This window comes from Hordeum vulgare, chromosome 2H, assembly GCF_904849725.1.
Source record: "Hordeum vulgare subsp. vulgare chromosome 2H, MorexV3_pseudomolecules_assembly, whole genome shotgun sequence".
NCBI lineage: Eukaryota > Viridiplantae > Streptophyta > Magnoliopsida > Poales > Poaceae > Hordeum > Hordeum vulgare.
The window spans coordinates 412,698,056-412,725,110 of record NC_058519.1 but is presented as its reverse complement, the minus strand read 5'-3'; the positions used below and the strand labels follow the sequence as shown (position 1 = coordinate 412,725,110).

The following is a 27,055-nucleotide window of genomic DNA, read 5'->3' as shown; positions in this document are numbered from 1 at the left end:
TATAGAGAATTTCAAAACAAGCCTTTTAAACAACCAACATTCCTCAAAAAAATTCCAACCAGGGGAAGCAGCAGGCCGCCAGGCCCCGTCGGACCTTTTTCTCCGCTCGACGACGTGAACAGCAGCCGAGCACAACAACCATCTAGGTTACGGAGAATTTTAAAACACGCCTTTTAAACAACCAACATTCCTAAAAAAAATTCAACCAGGGGAAGGAGCAGGCCGCCAGGCCCTGCCGGACCTTTTTCCCCGCTCGACAAAATAAGCAGCGACCGAACACAACAACCATCTAAGAGGGTGCTTGGATACGTTTTAGTCCCATGATTAAAAGTAATGAGACTAAAACTTGCAAGCCTCACCCATGCTTGGATCTAAATACTAAAGAGACTAAAATCAAGTTAATGAGCATTTATTATCCTCCAAACCCTCCAATCCAGAACTTGCATGAGGAGTTAAATGAGGAGAAAGAGGACTAATGCATATTTTAGTAGGGGTACCCTGACTAAAAGATTTTAGCGGCAAGACTAGTTTTAGCCTCTCTTTAGTCAGGGGTGCTTGGAACTTTAGCCTCTTAAAGAGACTAGTTTTAGTCAGACTAGTTTTAGTCTCTTGGATCCAAGCACGCTCTAAGTTACAGAGAATTTCAAAACACCCCTTCTAAACAACCAACATTCCTCAAAAAAAAATTCTAACCAACGAAGGAGCAGACCGCCAGGCACGTTATCGAGGAAATATATCGTTCCGGTGCCATCAAAATCAATAACACGGAAGGAAATTTTCCTAGAATGGTAAATGGGCAAAGAATCAAGCATTATATCTACGGTACTCCCATAAATGTTGAGACCAATATCATCAATATCATAACTCCACAGAAGTACCCTCCTTTCAACATCATGGAGCAGAGTCAAGAGACCTTCTGCGCAGATGACAAACAGATATGGTGAAATTGGATTGCCTTGTCAAAGGCCTCTTGACAGACTGAATTGGTCTATCAGTGAGCCGTTTATTTTGATCTGGTATTTCTTTTTATGAGGTTGTCTATCAAACTTAGAGAAATTGAACTCGTGTGACACACCTTCAAATCCATCAGTGACAGTTTGATTCTCACAGTAAATATGAGCATTGACGGTACTGAGAAAAGGAACTCCTTACTTGTGGTTTACTTGTGTTATTTAAACATACATACATTGCATATTGTTTGTGTTTATTATATTGTGTTGGCTATTTCTTTGTACAAGATTAATCGTTTGCCGCCGGACTTTTTCCCCGCTGGACGTGAACAGCGACCGAGCGTAACACACACAAACACGAGCCCGTTGAAACCGGCAGCCGAACCCAGTCCTTCCTTCCTTCCTCCCTCCCACACCTCCTTCCAGCCCACGCTTCCCACGCTCCCCTACCCCCGATTTCCCCAAATCTCCATGCCGTTGCTGCTCACCGCGCCCTAGGTCATGCCGTCCGCCGGCCCGTCCATGTCGGCGGCGGACGGGCTCCTCGCGCTGGCGGAGGAGGCCGAGCGCCGCCGCGACTTCTCTACCGCCACCTCCTGCCTCGAGTCGGCGCTCAGCCCGCCCCACGCCGCCTCGCTCCTCCCGCTCGCCGAGGCCCGCGCGCGGATGCGACTCGCCGGCCTGCTGCTCGCCCGTAACAAGGGGCTCGCCAACGCCAAGGCTCACCTCGAGCGCGCGCTGCTCGTCCTCAACCCGCTCCCCTCCGCGCCGCCGCGCCTCAAGCTGCTAGCGCACTCCCTCCTCGCCAACGTCTACGGTCTCCTCGGCGCCGTCCCGTCGCAGAAGCACGCGCTCCGCCGCGGCCTCACCCTCCTCGCCTCCGCCTCCGCCTCGGGGCTTCTCCCCTCTGGCCCGGCCCTCCTCTGGACCAGTAACTTCCAGGCGCAGCTCGCCTCCGCACTCGTAGCCGACGGGGACGCCGCATCTGCTCTCTCGACCCTCTCTGCCGGGGCTGCCGCCGCTGCCGATCTTGAGAGCCCCCAGCTCGACCTATTCTTCGCTGCCACCGCTCTCCACGTCCACTTACTCTGCTGGGAGGACAACGCCGCCGTTGAAGACGCCGTCGCGCGCGTCTCCCGGCTCTGGGATGCGCTCACGGCCGAGCAGGTAAACTCAAGTTAGCTTTTTTTCCTTTTCTTCATCGCTTCATTTTTATGCTGTCTGTAGCAGTGAAGAGATGTAAACTTTGTGTTTTTTTGGATACAGAAGGAGCATTGGGTTGGGCTCTTCTTCTACACGGAGCTGCTGCAGACTTTCTACCTGCTCAGGATCTGTGACTACAAGGCTGCCTCGAAGCATGTGGAGAGGATGGACATCGCAGTTAAGAACGAGATGGAGAGGGGACGCCGTATTAAAGAGCTTGGTACTGAACTCAGTGCAGTAGAGGGAACGCTAGCGCAGACCATGTTAAAGGAGAGGGAGAGGGTGGCTCTTGCGCATAAGCAGGGGCAGTTGAGAGCTCAATTGCAAGCGTTGTGCGGGTATGACACATTGAACGATGTGTTAGATTATGGGGACAAGTTACTGTTGGCACCACCGCCGATGCACGGAGAGTGGCTCCCACGGACTGCGGTGTTTGTGCTGGTGGATCTCATGGTCGTCATGGTCAGTCGGCCAAAAGGCATATTTAAGGAGTGTGGAAAGAGAATACATTCAGGACTACAGCTCATCCATGGTATGTGCTGTTGAATGCTAACTTATTTGAAGTATTGCTTCTGAAGATGACATGCTTATAGCTAACTACATATGTTATACGATTCAGTTCAAGATAGCAGGCGTAGCTAATTTATAACCATGGGCATCAAATAGTAGCCATTTCTTTACGAAGTCATGGCCCTTATTTACAGGGAGGTGTTTATTAAACCCAACCATCAATACTTTGAGGGTTGCAATTGTATTCCCTTCTAGGGTTTATTTTGTGAGTTGTTTGCGTGGTTTTATTAATTTCAGTATTTGATATAATTAACTGCCATTCTAGTAATCTCACAGCTACCTTTTTGTGGATGTTTTTTCCGTACTACAAGTGCTTCGCTATTTATTATCATTATCTTGCTGCTCGTGAACCAGATATATTCTTCTTCACTTTTGGTCCATTCACTTCCTTGTCTCCTGTGGAGAACACATGATCGCTAGTAATTTTGTATGTGATCCTCACTTGTTCCAAGTCATCTCACTTCCACTCTCCCCTTTGGAATGCCACGATGCTGTTCATCTCAACGAGAGGGAACATATGAAAGATAAGTTTGTTTTATTGTTCATTCATATGAGCAACATATCTATAAAGATTGTCCATTTCAGAACATTTTCAGCATTTCTTGATACATGTCTGCGGCAAGAATGCAGTGACAGCAACACTCATATGAGAAGTGTGAACTTGACCTTTTGCTTAACGTCAACCTTTACAAGGTGGTAATTTTAATTTTTGTTTGACAAGTTGAGATTGATCACCGCCATTTATCATTACCATGATCTGGTAAGATCTTCAGTCAACCTTAGAAGGATGTTTGGTTTCATCAAATGCTACTTGGCTGATGTGACATCCTAGCTTAAAAGGAATGGTAGACTACTCATATCAACAACGCGCGCTCCGGAAGCTCATCTCCAAGAATCTCTTGTTAAGTGACCCACCGGGAAGTTCTTCCCCGCTGCGCATGAGTGAGGACAATGTGTGCAGTGTTGGTCTGTGAGGCCAGTCTAGATCCCGCTACGAGTAACGACTGCCGGTCTGGGTGAGAGGCTGCGGTGTTACAGCTGACCCTTGGGTTTCACGACATTCTATGGTCATTTTTCTTGTTGAAGCAAACTCCATGAAGGTGTCTATGTGAATGTTGTCACATAAATGGATGAGAGGCATATATAAATGGGAGTTGCCATGTTGATGCAAATGGTTGGTTTTGCGATACACGATGTAGTTAAGCGGAAAGACTGAAGATGACGGGGAAATGGGTCTTTGCTGTTAAATTGAATATTTCGATTTTAACTTTATTGGATGATTTTAGGCACCTTTTGGGGATGTATCACTCAGTGGTAGCAAATTACAACATTAGATCTTACTCCCTCTGTAAAGAAATATAAAAGCATTTAGATCACTACTTTAGTGATCTAAACACTCTTATATTTCTTTACTGAGGGAGTACTAAACAAGTGTTCCAGAAAATAATGAAATCTTGTTTTACATTTTAGAATGAAGTCCACTTTGCAACCTTCAATCCTTGCCGAAGTTCAAGTTACAACCTTCCATTCCTAAGCCGTTTATTTTTATCTCAAAGCCAGCTGTAGCAAATCTACACCATTAGGTCTTACTCCCTCCGTTCCTAAATATAAGTCTTTCTAGAGATTCCTCTAATAGACTACATACGGATGTATATAGACATACTTTAGAGTGTAGATTCATTCATTTTGCTCCGTATGTAGACTCCTAATAAAATCTCTTAAAAGACTTATATTTAGGAACGGAGGGAGTATTAAATAAGTGTTCCACAAAACACTGAAATCATGTTTTACTTTTTAGAATAAACTCCACTTTACAACCTTCAACTCTTGCCAAAGTTCACGGTACAACCTTCAACTCATAAGCAATTTATTTGTAACGCCAAAATATGAAAATCTATTCAGTTTAGCCCCCTTGGTCCAATCTCAGGTGCTTTTGTGCTGACTCAAATTCCATGTGGTGGACAGCTGGCACAGCTAATCCATGACAGCCGTTGCCCTATCTCTCTTCTGTCTCCCATGGACATTTTTCTTCTTACCTTTCCCGACCCGAGCTAGCCCAAATCTCTAACCCTACAGTCACAAGATTATCCAAGGCAACAGTGAATATCTTACATGATATGATGCAGGTTGCGAGATTGAAAAGACAACAGGCAGGCTCGAGTTGAGGAGAGTGAGGAGAGAGTTAGAGTCGTGCTTAAGGGAAGAGAAAGTCACTTGAGAGTGTGTGTGTGTGTGAGAGAGAGAGAGAGAGAGTGAATGGGTTTCATGGTTTGGGGTTAAAAATAAATGGTTTAGTAGCTGAAGGTTGTAATTTAAAATCGGCAAGATTTCAAGGTTATAGTGTACCTTTTCTACTTTTTACGTGCTGATTATATTCATTTGATAACATAGCCATCGCCGCCTTTTAAAAGTATGCCTAGCGTGATTTTATCTCCTTCTGTCTCCCATGGACATTTTTCTTCTTACCTTTCCCGACCCGAGCTAGCCCAAATCTCTAACCCTACAGTCACAAGATTATCCAAGGCAACAGTGAATATCTTACATGATATGATGCAGGTTGCGAGATTGAAAAGACAACAGGCAGGCTCGTGTTGAGGAGAGTGAGAAGAGAGCTAGAGTCGTGCTTAAGGGAAGAGAAAGTCACTTGAGAGTGTGTGTGTGAGAGAGAGAGAGAGAGAGAGAGAGTGAATGGGTTTCATAGTTTGGGGTTAAAAATAAATGGTTTAGTAGTTGAAGGCTGTAATTTAAAATCGGCAAGATTTCAAGGTTATAGTGTACCTTTTCTACTTTTTACGTGCTGATTATATTCATTTGATAACATAGCCATCGCCGCCTTTTAAAAGTATATCTAGCGTGTTTTTGTAAAAACAAAAATCCTCAATTGATCAGCACCACAATGTCCAAAATGAGAATAGTTCCCTGCATACCAGATTCATTGTTCATGTATGCCTCATGGAACATGGTACACCTTCTGCCTGTCACTGCAATTTGCCAGGAGTACCGCGACTGGCATGTACCACCTGTTGAGTAACTAAGGGCTGCAAATGCATTGATACATTTCGACCTTGCATAAGCTAATAGTAAACCTAAAAGATACGTTCACCATGCATTTTTTCTTGGATATTTTAAACATGATCATATATATATTGTGTCTATGTTAAAGCTGAAAGATATAGAAACTTCTGTATATCTGTAACTTACTGGGCATTCACATTGTCTCACAGAGGAACTCTCCAAGCTTGGGATCGTGGATGGTGTGACAGGTACTGATAATAACTTCAGTTATTTTCTACGACGACCCTCTACAAGTTTTGATTGTGTACTACTACCTCTGATCCGAATTAATTGACGCGACTCATATACATTGTCCAGTTTAAAATGTATATGGGCTGCATCAATTAATTCGGACCGGAGGGAGTACCATATTTTCAAGCTGATACTTACTGCATGACCCTGATTGGATCTGTGCGATTCTACTACTGTGTAGTTCCACAGTCCACACACTTTTTCCTTTGTTTGGTTAAGCAAGATAAACTCAAACTTTTCTAGAGAATACGCAAGAGCCTTCCATATCTTTCCATGAAGCTGGAAAAGCAGTTTAGATGCAGGAAAATCTTCACCAAAATGGTGAGACGTGATAATGGAAGTCAAATGAAAAGCCAGAAAAAGAACACTAAGCCTAGGAGGCTGCTCCTACAGTGGCTCAACACACACACTCTCATCCTTTCTTCTTTCCATTTATCTGCCTCATCCTTGATCCGCTACCTAACTTTTACCAAATCGTGATGGTCATTCTAAAAATCACGCCTTTCAGAAATAATTACCTAGCTTTTACCAAATTGTGATGGTCATTCTAAAAATCACGCCTTCCAGAAACAATCTTTAGTTGAGCTGCTACATTAAATTATATCTGTCAGTAGTCACGATTCTTGTTGTTTCATGTGCTGGATATGCATGATACCTTGTCCTGCTGGAGTTCCAATGTGGCCATCCTATTCAGACTTAGTTAATTGTGATATGTTTAACCCTTTCTCATGTGGGCATATGTTTTCTTTTTTGTTCTTTCTTCCTTTTTTTTCTTTTAAGAAAACGGAATTTGTAGCTCCTAGCTTGTCAATCTTTGCCCCTGCCAACTAGGTCATCCATATCAGTCATGGGCCATTAATTTTGAATTTTACGTGAACTACTTCATACCAGACATTTCTTTAACCCACTGGGCTGCTTTGACGAATTCAATCTTCAGAATATCTATATGTGAATGGATACGTCCCTGATCTGCTCTAAAACAATGACCTTTCACTTATATGGAACAACTGTAGTAAAACTGTACCCGTTTCTTCCAGTGCCACCCATTAAATTTCTCATGTTATATTTTTCGTCATACCTCTCTTTATCCTCATCTTCTTTTGCCACCCTTCTACTGTTGCTCTCACACTGGGCTCCTATTGAAGCACCAAATCTGCACCACATCATAACCTCATGCTTGTTTGCACCGAGACCACCCAATTTGATGGCCATGGGCGGCGCTAAGTACCTAAATGAGTCATCTTTCGAGACAACTTCACCTCCAACTTCCTTGCCGGCACCGGGTGCTGGCCTAGCTGCAACTGCGCATCAACCATGAAGAAGGGTCAAGCTGGAGCTTGCCATGGTGTGCACACGCTGAAGTGTCATGACAATTGTGCTATTCTCCGCTCTTCACCGTCACCGCTGTTGACTTTAACGTCTCTTCTTCAGTCATGTTCTACTGTGAGTTCGACCAAATACTCCTCTCATGCAGCCTCGCCAATGTTCGGCTCCTCAACTAAGCATCTCCTTCCACTAAACCTAAAATCCCACCACTGTGCATTTTCACCCCACCTTTTGTCTTGTGCCACCATTTCGTCTTGTGCCACCATTTCGTCTTGTGCCACCATTCACTTAAATGGGATTCCCTCAACAAAGCGATCTCGCTAGTGATGTTAGTGGCTCCTTCATACGGCTCAAATCCTCGTATCCACCACTGACTGTTTATTATTATGGTTTGGACTATTTCTTCTTGTGTCCTGTCAATCCTGCACAACCACCAAACTGGTTCTTCTTTTGAGTCTCTATTCAAATTAGTACTCCCTCCGTCCGGAAATACTTGTCCTAGAAATGTACAAAATGGATGTATCTATAACTAAAATAAGTCTAGATACATCTATTTCTAGGACAAGTATTTCCGGACGGAGGGAGTAGCAGACATCTCGAGATCCGCTGCCATGTAGTCAATTCATCGAGGACCATCGATTATCATGTTCCACCATGCTCGCCTGCTTGAATGGAGATGACAAATAAGGGGCATGTATGTCATTGTTCGGTGGTATGTCAGGGACCGGAGGAATCATTCTGCCGTATATAAAGAACTTTCCTGTATATATTTTATGCTTCACAGAAAAAAACAGATCTTCACTAGCTGCAGAAGAAATTGTTATCATAGTATTCTTCTTCTGTTACCTTAATCTCATCTAATTTTTGTCATTATATATGCAGAGGGAGATTTGGAACACTCAACGATGTGGACGGCCGGGTTGTACTTGATGCTTTTACTTCAGTTTCTCGAAAACAATGTTGCTGTGGAACTCACGAGATCAGAATTTGTTGAAGCCCAAGAGGTACATAGAGCATCATACCCTAATACGTCGGACGACTGCTCAAGGTTGCAAGTTTGCAACCATGCTTGGTTATTCGTCTATGTATATGCTTTTCAAATATGCGGCTCCATTTTTTGAAAGGGCATCCTGCCAATCTGCTTACTGAAACTAACATGTCTCGCGATACGTTGAGCTATTATATATTTATTAGTGGGTTTGGTATAAGCACATCTTGTCTGGTGTGCCAGATATGTTTCTTTCCGAACATCAGATATATCTTATGGTTATTCAGCTAACCCTTTACTATCAATTTGTCATTGTTTCTGTAGGCTTTAGCACAAATGAAAAACTGGTTTACTCGTTTCCCAACGATTCTCCAAGGTTGTGAGAGCACAATTGAAATGCTAAGGGGGCAGTACGCACATTCTGTTGGCTGCTTTGACGAGGCTGCTTTCCACTTCCTTGAAGCATTGAAGGTATTTTCTTTCCTCTCGACGTGCCATTCTACAAGTCCACAATATGCTTCTTTGCATACTCTCTCCCATGCATTTCCTAGTCTCCTCTTGTATGCTACCAAACACATTAATATTCTGCGGGTCTTCTGCATGCTGCACCTGATGTAAAAACCTAACAACTTCCGACCATTGGTTATGTGCTCAATGTGATCTGCAACCAGGTTACCAGTCCTATTATAATATAGCTATACCTCTTTTAGTCAATATTTATGCGTCCCAAAACCACTGAAGTAAAAACATCTATAAAGGAATGTAGATTTTTATATAGTAGGCCAATTGTTTGCAACCTATCCCGTCCTTTTCTAATGAAAGAAATACATTTTTTTTCAGCTGACAGAGAACAAATCAATGCAATCTATGTGCCAAGTTTATGCGGCAGTCTCCTACATTTGTAAGGGTGACGCGGAATCATCTTCAGAGGTAAAGTAGGATTTTATATCACTCCTACATACCTGTCTGTTTTCTGTATCAAGCCAGCTAATACAACTAAATATTGCCTCAACTTTTTCGCTGTTTAGGCGCTAGAATTGATTGGTCCTGCTTACAGAACCATGGACTCATTTGTTGGGGTACGAGAGAAGACCTGTATCATTTTTGTTTACGGACTTCTACTTATGAGGCAGCATAATCCACAAGAAGCACGGTGAGATATGATATAGTACTAAGTAGTGAAAATTAGTATGATGACTGCACAGTGTAATGAATGTATTGCGCATAACTATAGTTTATACTTAAGATAGTAAAAACGAAATTCAAATGTTCTAATAGATGTATATAAATGATGACTATAAAGCGTAAAGGTAAAGAAGTGTTCACTTTTTTTTATTCTGCATCTCTTATTTAAGAGGGAGGGAAGGGTATATGATCCCCCCCTCCCAAATTACTCCCGGATAAAGGAAGATTTTTTTTCTCCTCTAGGATTCCATATTTATATTTCTACAGGGTTCCATATTCGTCCTCTTGAACTTTAAAGTTCAATTGAAATTGGAATGGCAAAATTGGAGATCCCCTGTGTCGTTACTGGATACTTCCTATGTCCCAAAATAAGTGTCTCAAATTTAGTATAACTTTGCACTAAAGTTAGTACAAAACTGAGACATTTATTTTTGGATGGAGGGAGTATGTAATTGTTTTTAAAAAGTTTAGAGCCCACATGATCTCGATGCATTATACTCCCTCCGTTCCTAAATATAAGTCTTTTAAGCGATTTCACTAGGGATCTACATACGAAGCAAAATTATTGAATGTACACTCTAAAATATGTCTATATACATCCGTATCTAGTCTATTGGTGAAATGTCTAAAAAGACTTATATTTAGAAACGGAGGGAGTACATTTGATCACTGAAAAACAGAAGTTGTATCACCATGTGGCTAATGTTCTGCATTATTTGTTTCCCATGGGTGTCTGCCACATTTCATTTCCTCTTTTATGTTGAGCGAACTCTCGGCAAGTTTGCAGATAGTCAATTTCTATGTTGTTAATATGAAATGTTTCTACCTGATGCAGGGTTCGCCTTGCAAGTGGTTTGAGAATAGCGCACCAACAGTTGGGTAACATCCAATTGGTTTCTCAGTATTTAACAATATTAGGTACATTAGCACTTCAGTTACATGACACTGGACAAGCCAGAGAGATCTTGAAGTCATCGTTGACGTTAGCCAAGACATTATATGACATCCCAACACAAATCTGGATCTTGTCGGTATTTACAGGTATGTCCTTGAGATTACATTGTTTTCTTCACATGGCGTTTGAAAATTCAAAGCTTTGTAATGGCCCTCCTACTTGGTTTCATTTCCTTCCGTAGGCTGGTTGTTTAATCTCGTGGTATGCATTCTTGTTGTGACTGTCAATTTGTTGAATTGCTGGATGTTGATGGCAACTAATACCTTATTTTCAGAGTTATATCGAGAACTGGAAGAGAAGGAAAATGAAATGGAGAATTCCGAATATGTAAGTAAGAAAGAAATCGAACTGCAGAGAAGACTGGCTGAAGCTCGTTCCCGTGCTTGTCACCAGGAGCTGGTATGGTACCACGGCTTTGATTGAATTTGATCCATTGTCTTGTTATATGGAAGTCGGACAAATTTACTGGACTCTTTTGGCACCGAAAAAAACATGGAATGCATTTATGCTAGGAGTTGAAGTTAAAGTTGTGTTTCAGGTGGAGAAAGTGAGGATCGAAGCCGAGCCGCTGCACGACTTGTTCCAGAAGCATAACGATATGTCAGGCCTGCCGGTAAATGATGACCTTGACATCCCAGAATCAGTGGGGCTGTCCACTCCCCAGCCATCGTCCGTGAAAAGGCTGGTCGATTCAAGCTCGGTAAGGCGCAGCACAAGGAGGCGGGTTTCGTGAGTCAAGCTGGCTGTCCATCGGAGTGAATCGCCATGCTCCCCATATATATATATATAGAGAGAGCATGCTGGACATGTTATCCTATATAGGCCCCTCAGTTGTTGTTTTAATTAAGTTTATTATCATTAGTCAATTGTACACCGTTGTAGCCTCATCTGTAAACAATTATTAACTGCAAGGGAACGGTTCAGTTTCAGTGTCACTATGGAATATGGACAAGCGGAGTAGTGGATACACAAGTACTCTGTCCGTCCCAAAATTATTGTCGGACGCCCAGTTCATTGCTAAATTTACAAAAAAAACCTCACAATCTGAAAGGTATCTCAAAAAGACCCCTCCGCCTGTCGTCTTCCTCCGCTTGTTGCCCACACGTTGCTAGGGCCGGCGCCGGCCAACCGCGACCCCCTCCAGCTATAATTCCCTACGGGCGGAGAACTACGCCGCCGCCGCGATACCCTTTCGCTGCCCAGATCTGCGCAGCCACCGAAAACTGCTCTCCCAAGCATCCTCGAGCTCCCGCTGCAGCTTCTGCTCGATCTCTGTCTACAACTTTTCCTCGAGCTCCGGCCACTGCTTCTCCTCAACCTCCCTCCGGTGCAGCTCTGCTGTCTCCGTGTTGCTGCTGCTCCTCCTCCTCTGCACTCTGAAGATACAGAGTAAATCCAATTAAAATCTAATCAATATTGTGCACTGTGAAGACAAGATTGATGAGATTGCTAGGATGTTTGTTCACTTAGACCTTCGGGTTAAAAATCAAAATGTATGACTCCTCCAAAATTCAGAATGATGACTATTAACTGAATTCGCTTTGCCCGGAATAGACCGAGCTGTACAAAGCACTATCAAAATTCAGAATAGTGACTGAATTTTTCAGTAAAGTCATTATAACTGAATTTTCAGCACATATACAAATGAACTTCATACAAAATGACCATTTTAACACTACTGAATTTTTAGCAAAATAACTGAATCTGTGGAGCAAGATTCAGTTTGACAAAATCCATTGTCCTTTATAGTCCTCCAACTGATTATGGAATTATTATGGCATGGATTATGTACTCTCACCTGGTCATCATCTATGGTCCTCCAACTGAATTGCACAGATGCTTCAAGACGACCCTCTACAAAAAAGCATAACAGTTGATACTCCAAGAATGTCACCAAAATGTCACAAAAGGGTTATGCTAGGTTGATTACTCCCCTAGTAGGAGAGTTTTGAGCCACTAACTGAAAATGTTCAGGTTCTGAAAATTTCTGTAATTCAGTAACAAAGCATGTTAACATCAATTTATACTAATGCATCTATGAGTACTTGACAGGACTCACGCACGGGGGAGCTGCGCGGCGCGGCGTCATGATGCCCATACGGGCACTGGGAGCTGTGCCGCCGGCCGGCGAGCAAGCAGAGAGTTGTGGGTTGTGTCCGATAGGAGCGACCTGCGCGGACGGAGTGCGGGTTGTGTCGGATTAAATCAACGGGTCTTTTTGTAAAATGAATTTCAAGACGGAGGGAGTATTATACATACTCCCTCCGTCCCAAAATAATTGTCTCAACTTTGTACTAGCTCTAGGTTAAAGTTGTACTAAGTTTAAGACACCTATTTTAAAACGGAGGGAGTAATAATCACATGTTCATGCAAGGCTTCGTTCAGATATTTATCTAAAGATTTCTTTTACCAACATCATGTATATGGATAACTTCTAGGAGTGTAAGAAGATAGATATATACCACTTTCTTTCATTTTATTTAGTAGCTGTAATATGCTCTTCTCTATACTGCAGTCATCTTCAGTAATCCAGTTATCCAGTTACACATACTTCTATAGATGTAATACCATTTCAATCTGTAGATGCCACATTAATTTTGCATGTATGAAGATTAGAGGAGGCTTGAATTCTGAACTATTTATGGAAGCAATCTGGTGTTTGGTTCACGATTGCTGGTTTGCCGCAGAGTTTGCGATGGAGCGGAATAATACAAAATTGTTTCTGTCATCGGGTGAGGGCTTCTGAGTCTTGCAAGGAAGAAGTGACTCATTAAACCGTAGATAGCTTCAGTTATGAGGATGTTTACATCATATGCAGGTCCAAAAATTACTTGCGAAGGAACATGTATGCACCTAAACGACCCCTTCCGCAATCAGCATTGTACTTGCGGTATTGCATGCCATGCGAATCGAGGAAGCAACAACTCCTTAGACTGATGAAACAACCATGCAGTTACAAGGTGGCTACCATACTTGGAGGCTTGGCATTGGGTTGTTAGTGCAAAGACATCAGTTGTTGATCAATGTTGTTTTGCATAGTTTGTCGGTAAGCCTAGGCTTTAATCTAAGATCAGTGGTGAGCCCCATTATCAGAGCTAAATACAAAGGGCACATTGTGTATGTTACAAATTTGACTTCTCTCATCTTTGAATTTGTCCTATGGGCGTATATAGGATCTCTTCTTTTCCAAATGGGCAAGACAAAAAGGCCAAAAAAAATTGTCGTGTTGTTATACATATTTCTTTGCTATGATTTCTTTCATTTAATGCCCCAAGACCAGTGTAAACTAATTTAATTTATTCACATGTGTGATCTTCCAAAATTTATCTATTTTTTATGGATTTCGGTCTCTGTTTCTAAGATTCCTCAACGTATGTTGGCATTTGGTTCTCAAATGATACTCATTTGACCATTTGACCATACAAGACAATGATGCGGTGAAAAAAAAGAGTAGGAGATCATTCAGGCTGACGCCAACATATGCCAAGTCAGTGTATCAACTTCAAGTGATAAAATGATCAAATATGAAAGGATCGATATGGTTGACTAGAGGGGGGGAGGTGAATAGGCAACTACCAATTTTTTGCTTTTCTAAATAAATACGGAGTAGCAATCATAAAGGTTTACTAACATGGCACTAGGAGGACAACCTATATGATGCTACTTAGCAACGAGTAACGAAGCACGTAGGAGATACTCTACAACACCAACAAATACAAAGTAAAGGTAAGAGATAACCACAAATGGAACCGATGAAGACGAGGATGTGTTACCGAAGTTCCTTCCCTTTGACACGAAGTACGTCTCCGTTGGAACAGTGTGGAGGCACAATGCTCCCCAATAAGCCACTAGGGCCACCGTATTCTCCTCACGCCCTCGCACAATGCAAGGTACCGTGATTCCACTATAGGTGCTCTTGAAGGCGGCGACCGAACCTTTACAAACAAGGTTGGGGCAATCTCCACACAAAGCTTGGAGGCTCCCAACAAGACCACGGAGCTTCACCACAATGGAATGTGGCTCCGAGGTGATCTCAACCGTCTAGGATGCTAAAACACCCAAAAGTAACAAGATCTGCAAGGGATTAGTAGGGGGAATCAAATATCCTTTGGTGGAAGTGTGGATCAAGGCCTTCTCAAGCAATCCCTAGAAAATCAACAAGGTTGATTGGCTAGGGAGAGAGATCGGGCTAAAATGAGCTTGTGGAGCAACAATGTAGCTTAGAGAGGTTAAAGGTGAGCTCTAGGAAGAAGAAGATGCATTTATATAGTGGGGGGGGGGGCAGATCCAACCGTTACCCACCTATCACATAAGTGCACGAGCGGTACTACCGCTCAGCTCCTCACCAACCACGGTAGTACCGGGGGGTACTACCGTGCCACCCCCTTCGTGGGAAAGTATGCGAGAAAAAGCCCGTCGGTGCGGTAGTAAAATAATACTACCGCACTGAGGGCGGTAGTACCGCCCTTGGAGCGGTAGTAAAAAACTACTACCGTTCTTCGGGCGGTAGTACCGCTCCTGGAGCGGTAGTAAAAGTTTACTACCGCACCTGGGACGGTAGTACCGCTCCTGGAGCGATACTACCGCTGTGCCAGCGGTACTACCGCTTACCCTTTTTCACATAGGCAAGGAAAACACAATGGTGCTCCATTAAAGCTAAAATATGGGTGGGTGCGTGAGGATTCCACCCAAACCTTTCCGACGCGGACCCCCTCTTGGTAAGAAGACATTCCTATGTCTCAAACTAGGAAGAGAAATGTAGAGGAAAAAACCGTCTTCGAGATCCTCCGAGGGGCGTCGAGTCATCTTGTGCCTAGAAGAGAATATTCTGAAATGCTCAGGACACAAGATTAGTCCGCACAACAATTGTCATCAATCACTAAAACCACTTAGGAGAAAATGCCTTAACAAAATAGTAAAGCTATATTCTTTTAACAATTGCACGATCTTAATGCATATCCGACTGTATTTAAGCTTCATCCTTTACGCCTTGTTTGGATGTAGAAAAAACTGCTTGAATTGAATTGGATTAGAATTCCAAATTCAAGATGAAAAGGAAATGGACTCCAATTTGAATTCTATTGTTTGGTTGTGCATGAAATTTACTACCGGAATCACAGGGTAGCACCCAATTCCAATTGCTGTTTGGATGTACAATCCATGAAATTGAATGTTTTTTTGAGTTTTGACAATATAAATTTCTGTACATGTACATGTATACTTGAATATTTATATATATTATTTTGTTCACATAATAACCTAGAAATGTTCCGAATAAGGTCAAAACAATAACACAAGTATAAATAAATATGGAGTAAAAACATGAAACAAAATAGATTTGAAGTGTCCCGAACACATCATGGATAATAATTTTGGTAGTTTCTGTCTATTACACATAGCACAAATGGATAGTTTATGTCTCTTACACATAGCACAAATAGACAGTTCGCAAACAACAAAATACATAGTAATCCATACATCAACCAAACATGATAGCAACAATCAATCCAAGGTCAAGAGCCATGGCTTCCTTAACTCCTCAGATAGCGCCATGAGTGCTTTAAATAAATGCTCATTGACGATCAATTTTCCCTAAGCTCTGAACATATCACTATCATGCAAGTCTGGTACCTTCTTTAGTGCATCCCAGATTTCAGATGGAGGAGTCAACTTTGGCATAGGAAGTGGCTCGGTTCAAAGCATCATCAAAAGACATCTTCATATTTCCCATCATGCACAAGATAGCGTGCCCGGTGTGTTGCCTCTTCGGAGGCACCTCAGGAGATTCTTCAACGGCAGGTGTGTCATGTGGTTCTTGAACACATTCAGCTCCTGTCCTAGCACCTGCACCGGTTGCATGATCTTTTGAATATATGATATTAATAGACTTCCAATTGTGGACTACCTTGTTCCTATAGGCACATGCTTCCTTGTTAGCCTACATAAAACACACAAATATGTCCTGGTCCTTTATTTCAAAGAAAGAACATCCAATTGTGGACTACCTTGTTCCTATAGGCACATGCTTCCTTGTTAGCCTACATAAAACACACAAATATGTCCTGGTCCTTTATTTCAAAGAAAGAACAAGTCCGCAAGATGGCCCATTTTTTCTGATATCTTGGTGTCTATTCATGTTCCAGTCAACCACAATATCCTCTTTCTTTTTCTTCTTTTGTTCTCTTTGGTAATGTAGGCAACCAACTCTTGTGGAGAGGAGGGAGAGGATCTACCAGAGTCGCCGACGCCGGAGTAGCCGCCACGGGGGAGGTCCGCGGATGGGAGGGAGAGGAAGGAGCGGACGTTTCCGAGCCTTTCCAGACTCATGAGCTCCGAAAATTTTCACGAGCGGGGAGTGGGGGAGGTGCGCAGCTGGCTCGCTAGGAATTGGGCCAATTTTCCCTAGCCCAAATCCTATACCACCCCAAACAGCTGAATCTGGGCTGGCAATTCCAAGCATTTTTTTCTACATCCAAACAAGGTGTTGGTGTAATTAACAGTGCATCTTTTCTAGCCCAGCTTATAGACTTCCTTAGGCTGTATATGCATACGTACGTGCTTTATAGTATTTTGTATAACGATTAGTTCAACATAGAGGAAGAAAAAAGAATCTCTTCAGTTAGTGCCAAGTTTGTATTATTTTTTATAAAATCTGTGCCCCCCTTATCTCTTTTCTTAAATGTCCCCCCTTATCTTCGGTTCTACTAAAGATGCATTGCTCTCTCCTGCATTTCGTGTGTTTTTCTTCCCTCGCTTTTGTTTAGTTGGTTGAAGATCTTTCTATTATTCGCTATAGAGAGACTAGCTGTTATGTGGTAGCTTGCCAATACACCATCATTCTGTTCTCCAATCCAGTTTTAAGACATGTGTTTTTTTTTCTTCCAAGCAACATGCATATCTTCTAAACTGCAGCCTCAACTAGGTTTCTCTCTAACAAATATACCCAGTAAACTTAGAAATGTGATTTCGCCCTTGCAATTAAAATTTCTTTATAAAACCCTGTTTCCAAAATGATGTATTGACTTAGAATCTACGATGTTGTTAGATATTGATCAGTGAGTTGCTGCCCATGTATGATTCTGTGATATACAAGAATCTGGAGGCTAATTAAACTGCATGAATAGTATTTACGTCCGAATAATTTGCCATTTAGCACCAATATTTATTTTAGATAGCCTCTCATGATGCATGTTAATCTTATGGCACCAATACCAGGAACTTGCACAACTCATTCTCCTTTATATTTCTGCAGGTTGGTGTGAACCACAATGTACAATGTACATAATGTCATACCGAGGTATGGAACATTAAGATATAGTTCTTTTGTTGCTTCTCTATGCGCTAACTTTGTTGCATTTGCGGATTTGACTATGATAACCATTTGGCTGCAGTTTTTTCTATTTCTCTTCTACCTCGGTTCCGAGATAACCTGTGAGTAGTACAAAGCGAAGCTTTTTTTGCTCATTCTACCTGCTATATATAGTTGGGTCAATTATGATGCGAAACCTAGCAGCTTTTTTTGCGGGTCACTATAGGATAAGCAAATCAAAGAAAATTATGTGCCTTGAGCATCCAGGTTAGTACTCCCTCCGTCCCAAAATAAGTGACTTAAAAGTGACTCAACTTTATACTAACTTTAGTACAAAGTTGAGTCACTTTTGAGTCACTAATTTTGGGATGGAGGGAGTAGTATTTAGACTGCAAGAATTAAGTTTGATTTTGACTGATAATGCATATCTATTTCTGTTGCTCATTCGTGCTATTTTTCACTACTAAGGGTTACAGGATGCAACAGATATTACTCAAAATATTGTGTATAGAGAAATCGTCAATGCAATGTAATGCCAAAGGTTCTATCTTTTGTACTAGAGTATTTTCAATGATTTTTTGCTCTTTTGTGAACTAAATTTGTATTCATCACAGGAAACAATGACATTGTTGGTTTTTCACTGCCAATAACCAGCCTAAAAGAGTGGTCCTTCGTATAAAGATTAATCCTTTCTATTTTCTAATTCACCTTTTCTGCTGTTTTCCTTCTTCTACATCTTGCTTCGTTCACTAATACAAATTTCCATCAGGATGGAGTATTATCTGTAAAGTATGTAAAGCACAAGGTCGTGGGATCCATGCAATCTGGACCATTCGTCCTTAACTCAAATCGAATATGTATCTATAATTCAATGGTTCAGGAAATTGTGGCACTAATCATGGTTGGTAGTACAGCTTTTCTTTTGACGAACAATGTGTGCTAAGACGAGGAGAACACAATTTGTACCCATGGATTTCGAGTCGCTCGACTAGTCGCGACTAATCAATGAGTCGCAACAAAAAGGTCGACTCAACTTAGTGTCGACTCGAAAAGCGAGTCGCGACTAGTCGCAACTACAGGACTCTTTCCGAGTCGCAACTCGAAAACCTTGTTTGTACCTTGATGGATTTGTGGACAAGCAAGCAACTGGTACGTGTGATTAGCCAAGCATGCTATCCTCCCATTTAACGTAATTATCTTACTTTTGTTTTCTCAGTTTCCATCTATTTGTGTATGGTACTAATCATCATCAGAATATAACCAAGTTTTTTTTTTTCCGAGAAAACGCAGAGATGTGCGTTTCTTTGTATTGAAAAGAAGGGAAGTCAGTCTCAGAGGAGACGAGTACAGCAGGTTACAAGCAGTTTCAATGAACATCCCAGGATGGGGGCAAGACTACCCCAAGTTTTAGATGGCTTGAGCTTGAACTTTTAAGACGGATTATATTTAGTCCTCTACCAGGGCAGCGGATATAACTTTTTCAGTTTAGTGTACAAAAAGATCGATACCCACTTATCTAGACTGAAGCATGATTTTTTAACGACAATCATTACCTGGGGCAACAAAATATGAAGTGCATACAGGGAGTTAAGGAGGTTTTGCAACACTTAATGTCTTTATCATAACAAAGCATTAACACTCAACTATAACATTGTTTTAAGACATGCTTTCTAAAATTTGGAGGTGGCTTCACTTTGGTGCTATATATATTGTGTAAAACATGCATTGCACGTGGGTGATTACAAATAACTAGTAGCAGGCCTTTGTGATGTCATTGCAACCAAGTAATAGTAGAGAGATAAAAACTTGATGAAATTAATGCAAATTACTTAATTACCTTTACGACCCGGGCCATGTGATTAAAGCTTATCCAAAGCAGTGATTTGAGCAACTGAGGCACCCTACATAGTTACAATTTTACATGATTTAGCAAAGGTACATACAAAGTAAAAGGTCTTGAACAGCACATGATTGCTAGAGAACATCAAAGGAAAAAGGGGCATAATTACACGACTATCACCATCAAATCATCATATGATAGTTAGAGGTTGTAAGTGAAATGTTCAGAGTTCTACAGCGAGCATGCCACTCAACTATAGTGTGGCAGCATTGTAATCAATGGGAGCAAAGGTGAAATATGACGGAACAATTCATATCTAGAAACAATTCATGCTCCAGCCAGTTGCTCCAAAAGTACGAAACGTCTATGCTCCTTTGGAGTTTATGACGTGGGCAACAGAAGCAGGGGCATGCCGCAATTATTTATTGCGTTTACTGGGTTTTGAACCCTGAACCTCTTGGTTGCAAGTTTATGCACCTAACCGGTTCACCCATCAGTCTGAACTGATGGAGAGAGGCGGGCAATATATTTCAATACTCCCCCTCACGTCTAGTCTTATTAAAGGGCTGTTTGGTTCTACAGCTAGCAATGGCACACTTCGCCACACAATGTTGCCCTACTTGCCTAAGGTTAGTTCTTCAAAATGGGAGCCACAAGGCAACGGTAGGGAAGCCCTTTTCTGGGAGGATCGATGGATCGACGGACGCTCCATCCGTGAGATCGCCCCGCTCCTATACGCGTGCATCCCAAAGCACCGGCGCAAGATCAGGACGGTCGCGGAGGGGCTACAGGCCAACCGCTGGGCACATGACATCCAAGGCACGGTAGGCCTCCACGAGATCGGGCAATATCTCCAGCTTTGGCACATGATCGACGGCACAACCCTCTCTCCGGAGCCAGATCGCCTCATATGGAGATGGAGCACAAACAGCGCCTACTCCGCCAAATCTGCTTACAATGCCACCTTCGCCGGCTCCACTACTTGCCCCGCCTGGAAGCTCACATGGAAGAACTGGGCGTGTCCGCTTCTTCCACTGGCTTGCCCACCTCGACCGATGTTGGACCGCAGACCGGCTTGCCCGCCGAGGGCTGCAACACCCTGCGTGATGCCCCCTCTGCGACCAGGCACCTGAGACCATGCACCACCTCATTCTAGCCTGCCCTTTTACCTAACAGATCTGGCATGCGGCACTGCACTGGCTGCGGATCCCGTGTGCCCCACCAGATAGCGAGCCCTCACTACTCGACTGGTGGCTATCTGCAAGGCAATACGTCCCATCGCCCATGCGCAAAGGCCTGGGCACCATGACCCTCCTCGTCCCATGGATGTTGTGGAAACAGCGCAACGACTGCGTTTTCAATAGAGGACAACCATCGGTGGACACCATGCTCACGAAGATTAAAGACGAGGCCACTCACTAGGCATGCGCGGGTGCTCTAGGAGCCATCACCCCCCAACATGGGATGTTCACTGAATTTTATGTTCCGGAACCTGTAATAGCCTCCTAGGAGGATTGTAACAACTCTCTCTCTTTTCAATACAATGAAATGCAAAATCTCTTACGTTTTCGAGAAAAAGAAAGTTGGTAAGCCTAAAGGGAACCTTGCCACACTTTTCGAGTGTATTTGATGTGGGACCCTAGTGTGACTTGCCTAAGGTGTGGCTTGAACCAAACACCCACCTAAGTTGGTCAAACTTGCCTAACCTTAGGTGTGGCAACCTTTGGCAAACTTAGTCTCAAACCAAACAGCCCCTTAGTCCTTAGACATGGGATCAATGTAGGCCGCTTAATCTTTTTATTTTAATACTGCGTTGGCAGGGTCTTGAACTCAAGACCTTTTGGCTCGGATACCATATTGAACTGCATGCACCAACCAGTTCACCCAAAAGCTCAAGCTGATGGGGAAAGATAGGCTATGCATTTATACATCAACAAATATTATTAGAATGCTACATGATGGTTTGTTTAGAAGAGGATTAATCACAGGATGTAGCATGTATCATGGGGTCAAAACTGGACCCCTGTCGTAATTGATTTTCATTATTAAGTTAACTGTTTCTCATTGTGTTTTCTTCCAAGGTGCGAAATTCAACCTACCTTTTTGCAACTAGTCGGACCAGCAGGTGGTGCTGTCTTTTCATTTGGTATCACCTTCATACTCAATGCTTTGTGCTGCATTGCCTTCCTCTTGGAGTACCCCCTCTTCAATGAAGCACCATCAGACATTCCGTACACTTTGCCATCCCGTAGTTTTCTTGAACACTGAACACTTCTATGCTCCGTACTCACCACTTTATTTAGTACTTCTAACACATGTTCTGTTCCGGGACACACTGAGTTGTTGCCCAACTTGGAAGGTCCATGTTCTTCTTCTATTTTATCTATATCATTATTAACTAAAGCAGAGTCCACAGAGTGACTAACAATCCTCTGCCCACTTGCATCTGTCTGTATATCTTCATGTGAATTATCTGCTCTAGATGCTTGACCATTACATGTGTCTCCAGGTCCAGGATCTTCAAAAGATTCATCAGGCATACCAATCCTATCATTACATAATCCCTCAGATGCAGCCATGTTACTCATTGAGTTATCATAATCACCACTATTGCCGAAAGGTTCCTGAATTCTTGGCTTTACATAGTTTGGAAGCCCAGGTCCATCTGCATTACCAGTAGACTCTTTAGATGTTCTGAAATCAAACCCTGTCAAAGTATGTTCCATTGAATTGGCAAAGCTGCCGCACAAGAACTTCTCTATACAATATTCAGTTGATTTTTCTGGAGATAGTGTGTGTTCATTCGCCTGTTCCATGTTAAAATTAACATATTTCTCCCATTGAATAGGAAAACCAAGCCTGAACTGTTTCGTAACCTGCATAAATTCAATGTGGTTAGATGATAAAAGCTTGACCATATGTTAAGGTGCCGTCCAAAAATGAAATTGACAGGGATAAACAAGACGGATCAAGGGAACTATTTAAGTATGCAAAACTACGAACAATCATTTTGGTAACAAAAAATCTAGAAGAAACTGATGTATGAAGAAAGAAAGCAACCCTCATAAGGAAATCCATTGTCATGCATCTGTTTGATGTTTAATGGACCCCTAGTTAATACAACTTTGTGATCTGCAGTCTCAATAGTACCGTCAGCATGCCGCACTGTAACGGGACTAGAAATGAATACTCGACCTTGTCGGTTCCTGTTAGCGAAATGAATACGTTAATGTTATGAGGTGTCGAGAAAAACTGTTTGTTAACAAGCTAACAGATGGTGTAACACTGTAGAAATTATACAACGAGGCAGAATTTCCTATTCATGGAGATACAGTCACATAAACCAGCATATAAGTTAAAGTGATGTTTTGACCCACGATCAAAAATACAATCAAGGTTTATGGTTTCGTCTGCACTAGAAATATGAAATTTTAACACAAAACAATGAGAAGCGATGTTCCAAAGAAACATAATCATGTACACAGTTTATCTTCCCATTGATGTTGATGTAACACTATGTAACATATCATCAGCACAATTTAACGGAGTTACATCAGTGGTAAGGTATTTATTTTTAAAATAGGCAAATGAGCTGCCTAAACCAGGTACCTGAGAATCTTATGTTTCCCATCAACTATTTTCTACCATTGCTCCCGTCTTCTTTTACATATGTCGGTTTTAGAAATCAGCCTAATCTCCAAAACAAACCTTTAAGAACTACTGATGGTAAAGATCAAGTTGGAGATGGCACCAACAAGGTTTATGATGTATATACCTTTTCTTCAGTCTACTCATGGTGGAACCAGTTTACAGTATCAGTACGAGTTTATGCCCACATAAATCATAGAGAAATTTAAAAATTACACATTGTTCCTACTTAAACTTTTTTTTTTTTAAAACGTCTATTTCATTTAGCAAAAGCATAGCTGTTGACTGAAAGCAAACTGTACACTCACGCCCAAATTTGCAGGATGCAGCAATAGATTTTGGGTCAAGATAGCAATGTCAGTATTGCTGAAACCTGAGCGCAGCAACAAAGTTGAGGCGTAGGAAATCCAAACAGAATGAGATGTAAAGCACAAGCTAATTCAACTTTTGTCGCGAGGAAAGCAATCTCCGAAAAATCGGGGGGGGGGGGGGGGGGGGGGGGGGTAACACAAATCTTGCCGCCTTGATCCCTCAGCAGCCACCAGTCAACGAGGGTCACCTAACAGAAAAGAAGCAGGGGAAGACGTCAAGCCCAGTGCTTACCAGGACGGACGCGAAGTGAAAGGAAGAGGGGAAGTGCGAACGTACGCATCTCTGCAAGGTGGCATGGTGGACGCGGCGGGCAGGAGCCGCTGTCCCGTGGATGGAGGCACTCGCGGAGGCCGGCGCTGGAGCAGGAGTCGCTGTCCCGTGGATGGAGGCACTCACGGAGGCCGGCGGTGGAGCAGGAGCCGCCGTCCCGTATGTGGAGGCACTCACGGAGGCCAGCGGTGGAGCAGGAGCCGCCGTCCCGTGGGTGGAGGCCCTCACGGAGGCCGGCGGTGGAGCAGGAGCCGCCGTCCCGTGGGTGGAGGCACTCACGGAGGCCGGAGGGGAGGGGCCTGGTTCGGGTTGGGATTGAGCGCGCGGGGGGGGGGGGGGGGGGGGGGGGGATCTCCGAAAAATCTCGGGGGGGGGGGGGGGGGGGGGGGCTCTCACCTGTCGATGCAAATCTTGCCGCCTTGATCCCTCAGCAGCCACCAGTCAACGAGGGTCACCTAACAGAAAAGAAGCAGGGGAAGACGTCAAGCCCAGTGCTTCCCAGGACGGACGCGAAGTGAAAGGAAGAGGGGAAGTGCGAACGTACGCATCTCTGCAAGGTGGCATGGTGGACGCGGCGGGCAGGAGCCGCTGTCCCGTGGATGGAGGCACTCACGGAGGCCGGCGGTGGAGCAGGAGCCGCCGTCCCGTAGGTGGAGGCACTCACGGAGGCCAGCGGTGGAGCAGGAGCCGCCGTCCCGTGGGTGGAGGCGAGGCCGGGAGGGGAGGGGCCTGGTTCGGGTTGGGATTGAGCGCGCGCGCGCGGGGGGGGGGTAGACTCCGATGGGTGCTTGGCGGCGGGGTGAGGGCACGACTACATTATTTCGGCGGCCTTGCTTCACGCGATTTGTAGCCGACTCTCACTGAGCTAGGAGGATGTGATCCTGAAAAAAAATGAGGATGTTTGCATAGATTTTGTTTTCTTTTTATTTATAGGGAGCGCGTGGAGTACAGCTAGCTAAGTTTTGTCTATGATCTCAGTCACTTGATGTGGATGTAATGTTAACTTTTTTTTATCCTGCCCGTTTGTTCCTTTTACAGCCCATTTATGTCCTAGCCCGTTTTCTCTTCAGTCCTACAAACTTTCTTTCCTATCTAGGTTGGTTGCCATTTTCTTTCCTATGTAGGCATGTTGCCTTTCTCTTTCGTGTCTTTCTTTCATTGTCACGTGACCCGAAGAGAAAACCTCCGTCCCTCTCTTGCCCATTCCTTGTCGTCAGCCACCCTTCTGCCCATTCCCTGCCGCCAGCCACCCTCCTGCCCATCTCCAACCCTATCGCCAGCCATCCTCGTGCCCATCCCTCGCCAACAAAAAATCCTAGATCTATGGCATGATTCAGCTAAAACTAAGCTTGGGGAAGATTCAGGACACGCAAAAAAGCATAAAAAGAGTGTGCGTCATGGATCCAGATGGGGAAGCTGAGCAAATGACTCACATAACTCACCAAGGTAACCTGCTTTGATTTCTTTTGTCAATTGTTTCCTTGGGGATTTTAATTTGTCTTATTTCAATTTTTGTCTGGAATTGATGATCCAAAAAAGGTTATAACATGTAGAAAAAGAAAAGAAAAACTCTCTTATCAAATTTTGTCTCTAGCAATGCAGCTATAATTACTACATGAGAAACATCAATCCAGATTGCATGAGTAACAACAATCCACTATAGGTGTGCATCAAAAAAGAAACATCGGTACAAAATCTGACCCCTTTTGAACAGGGCACTGTCTACGTAAGTAAAAAAAACAGCAAATGACTACAACATCAGGAAAAAAGTTGTCCATTTGATGCTTCCTGAATTACCGTTGTTACTGAAAAACGTTGTTCAGTCTGCTTCCTGATTTATAATTTTAAATTTTTTATTCCATATAAAATGATTACTATGGCAGGTGGATCAACGAACAGATCTGTTTCTTGGAGCTTCAACAAGCCATTTTACAGAAACATCAAGGAACCAGTCTCCTGTAAGTATGTTACATGACCAATGATGCACCTAAGATCATGTTGATAATGTGCTACAAGAAAAAATGGCTTGTTGATGCTGAAAAATATTATTATTCTCATTTAAAATAGGGAATGCAGCTCATGAACATGACCAGTAATGCACCTATGTCTTTACATGCAATTGATGCTTGCTGTTGAACAAGAGGTTTGTTCCTGACTCACTTCGCTAAATAAACAACAAAAATCTAAAGAAGAAAAAAATAACAAATGAGGGTTTGTTTCTTGTTTCCTGGCAGGGTTCAATGTATGCATCATCTCAATCCCAAGAAGAGTGGCTGGTTCGTATTGAGGTTTGTCTTCATGAACTTGAATAGATTTTTTTTGGCATAAAATGTTTTCTTTTGTAAAAACTTGCATATGTATACCGTCGCTAAAATAAATCTCTTCTTGCTATCAAGAACATTCAGAATGAAATGTTCATGATAACTGGGCGTTATGGAAGAGTAACATCAGAGGATCCAATGCCAACAAATGCTCAAACAAGAACTGGTCCGTCAAAAGTTGAGAACAATCAATGTCGAGAAGAGTTCCCTTTCGTTGAAAATCCAATTTTTGAAAGCCTGCAAGATCTGAATTTTGACACTGAACAAGCTGAGGAAGCAGTCGAACACACCTCTGTGCAATTGCTTGATGAATACGAACAGTCAGTGAATCAGAAAATGAGCTTTCCCTTGGACATAAAGGAAAAGAAATCCGATATGGCTGTTGAGAATGTTGGAGAACAAAAAAACACTGAAATGGGAGTCGAAATAGAACAACTAACACAAGATGACATCCTCGTGTTTCTTGAAGATGAAAGTATTGTTGCGGCTCGTACTTGCAGCCAGGAAGTCCGTAGCCATCATGTGCCACTAGTTGACATGGCATTTGACGACCAAGAAGCAACATATGGTTTCTACAATGAGTATGCATCAATTTGTGGCTTCTTTGTCAAGAAGGCAGGTTCCTTTTGTGCAAAGAGGGAAGGTGCGAGTGCACCGACAAGAATTACTTTCAAATGTAACCACTCTGTGAGAAGGATTGATGAAGAAGAGAAGGAGGCAAGGCTGAGGAAACGTCGGGAAACAAGACAACAAAAAACAAGGCATGTTGCACGGGGAAACTTGAAAAAGAAGAAAACCAACACCATTGATAT

At 42.9% G+C, this 27,055-nt stretch overlaps 1 protein-coding gene and 2 long non-coding RNA genes across 3 annotated transcripts; 1 reads left to right on the top strand and 2 right to left on the bottom strand.

Moving 5' to 3' along the window:
- The first annotated feature begins 1,314 nt into the window (after positions 1 to 1,314).
- LOC123426456 (sister chromatid cohesion protein SCC4) lies at positions 1,315 to 11,418 on the top strand. The gene is made up of 10 exons (XM_045110299.1): positions 1,315 to 2,117; positions 2,217 to 2,685; positions 5,948 to 5,986; positions 8,238 to 8,359; positions 8,668 to 8,814; positions 9,184 to 9,273; positions 9,372 to 9,496; positions 10,364 to 10,569; positions 10,758 to 10,882; positions 11,022 to 11,418. Exons 1-10 carry the CDS (start codon positions 1,452 to 1,454, stop codon positions 11,214 to 11,216), a joined length of 2,184 nt encoding a protein of 727 aa, XP_044966234.1. The 5' UTR covers positions 1,315 to 1,451; the 3' UTR covers positions 11,217 to 11,418.
- Positions 11,321 to 13,002, bottom strand: LOC123426457. The gene is made up of 2 exons (XR_006622216.1): positions 12,282 to 13,002; positions 11,321 to 11,859 (listed from the first exon to the last, which is right to left on the bottom strand). It is a non-coding gene; the product is annotated as an uncharacterized LOC123426457 (long non-coding RNA).
- A 3,292-nt stretch (positions 13,003 to 16,294) lies between these two features.
- Positions 16,295 to 21,760, bottom strand: LOC123426455. The gene is made up of 3 exons (XR_006622215.1): positions 21,732 to 21,760; positions 19,630 to 19,693; positions 16,295 to 16,345 (listed from the first exon to the last, which is right to left on the bottom strand). It is a non-coding gene; the product is annotated as an uncharacterized LOC123426455 (long non-coding RNA).
- Between the last annotated feature and the right edge of the window lie 5,295 nt (positions 21,761 to 27,055).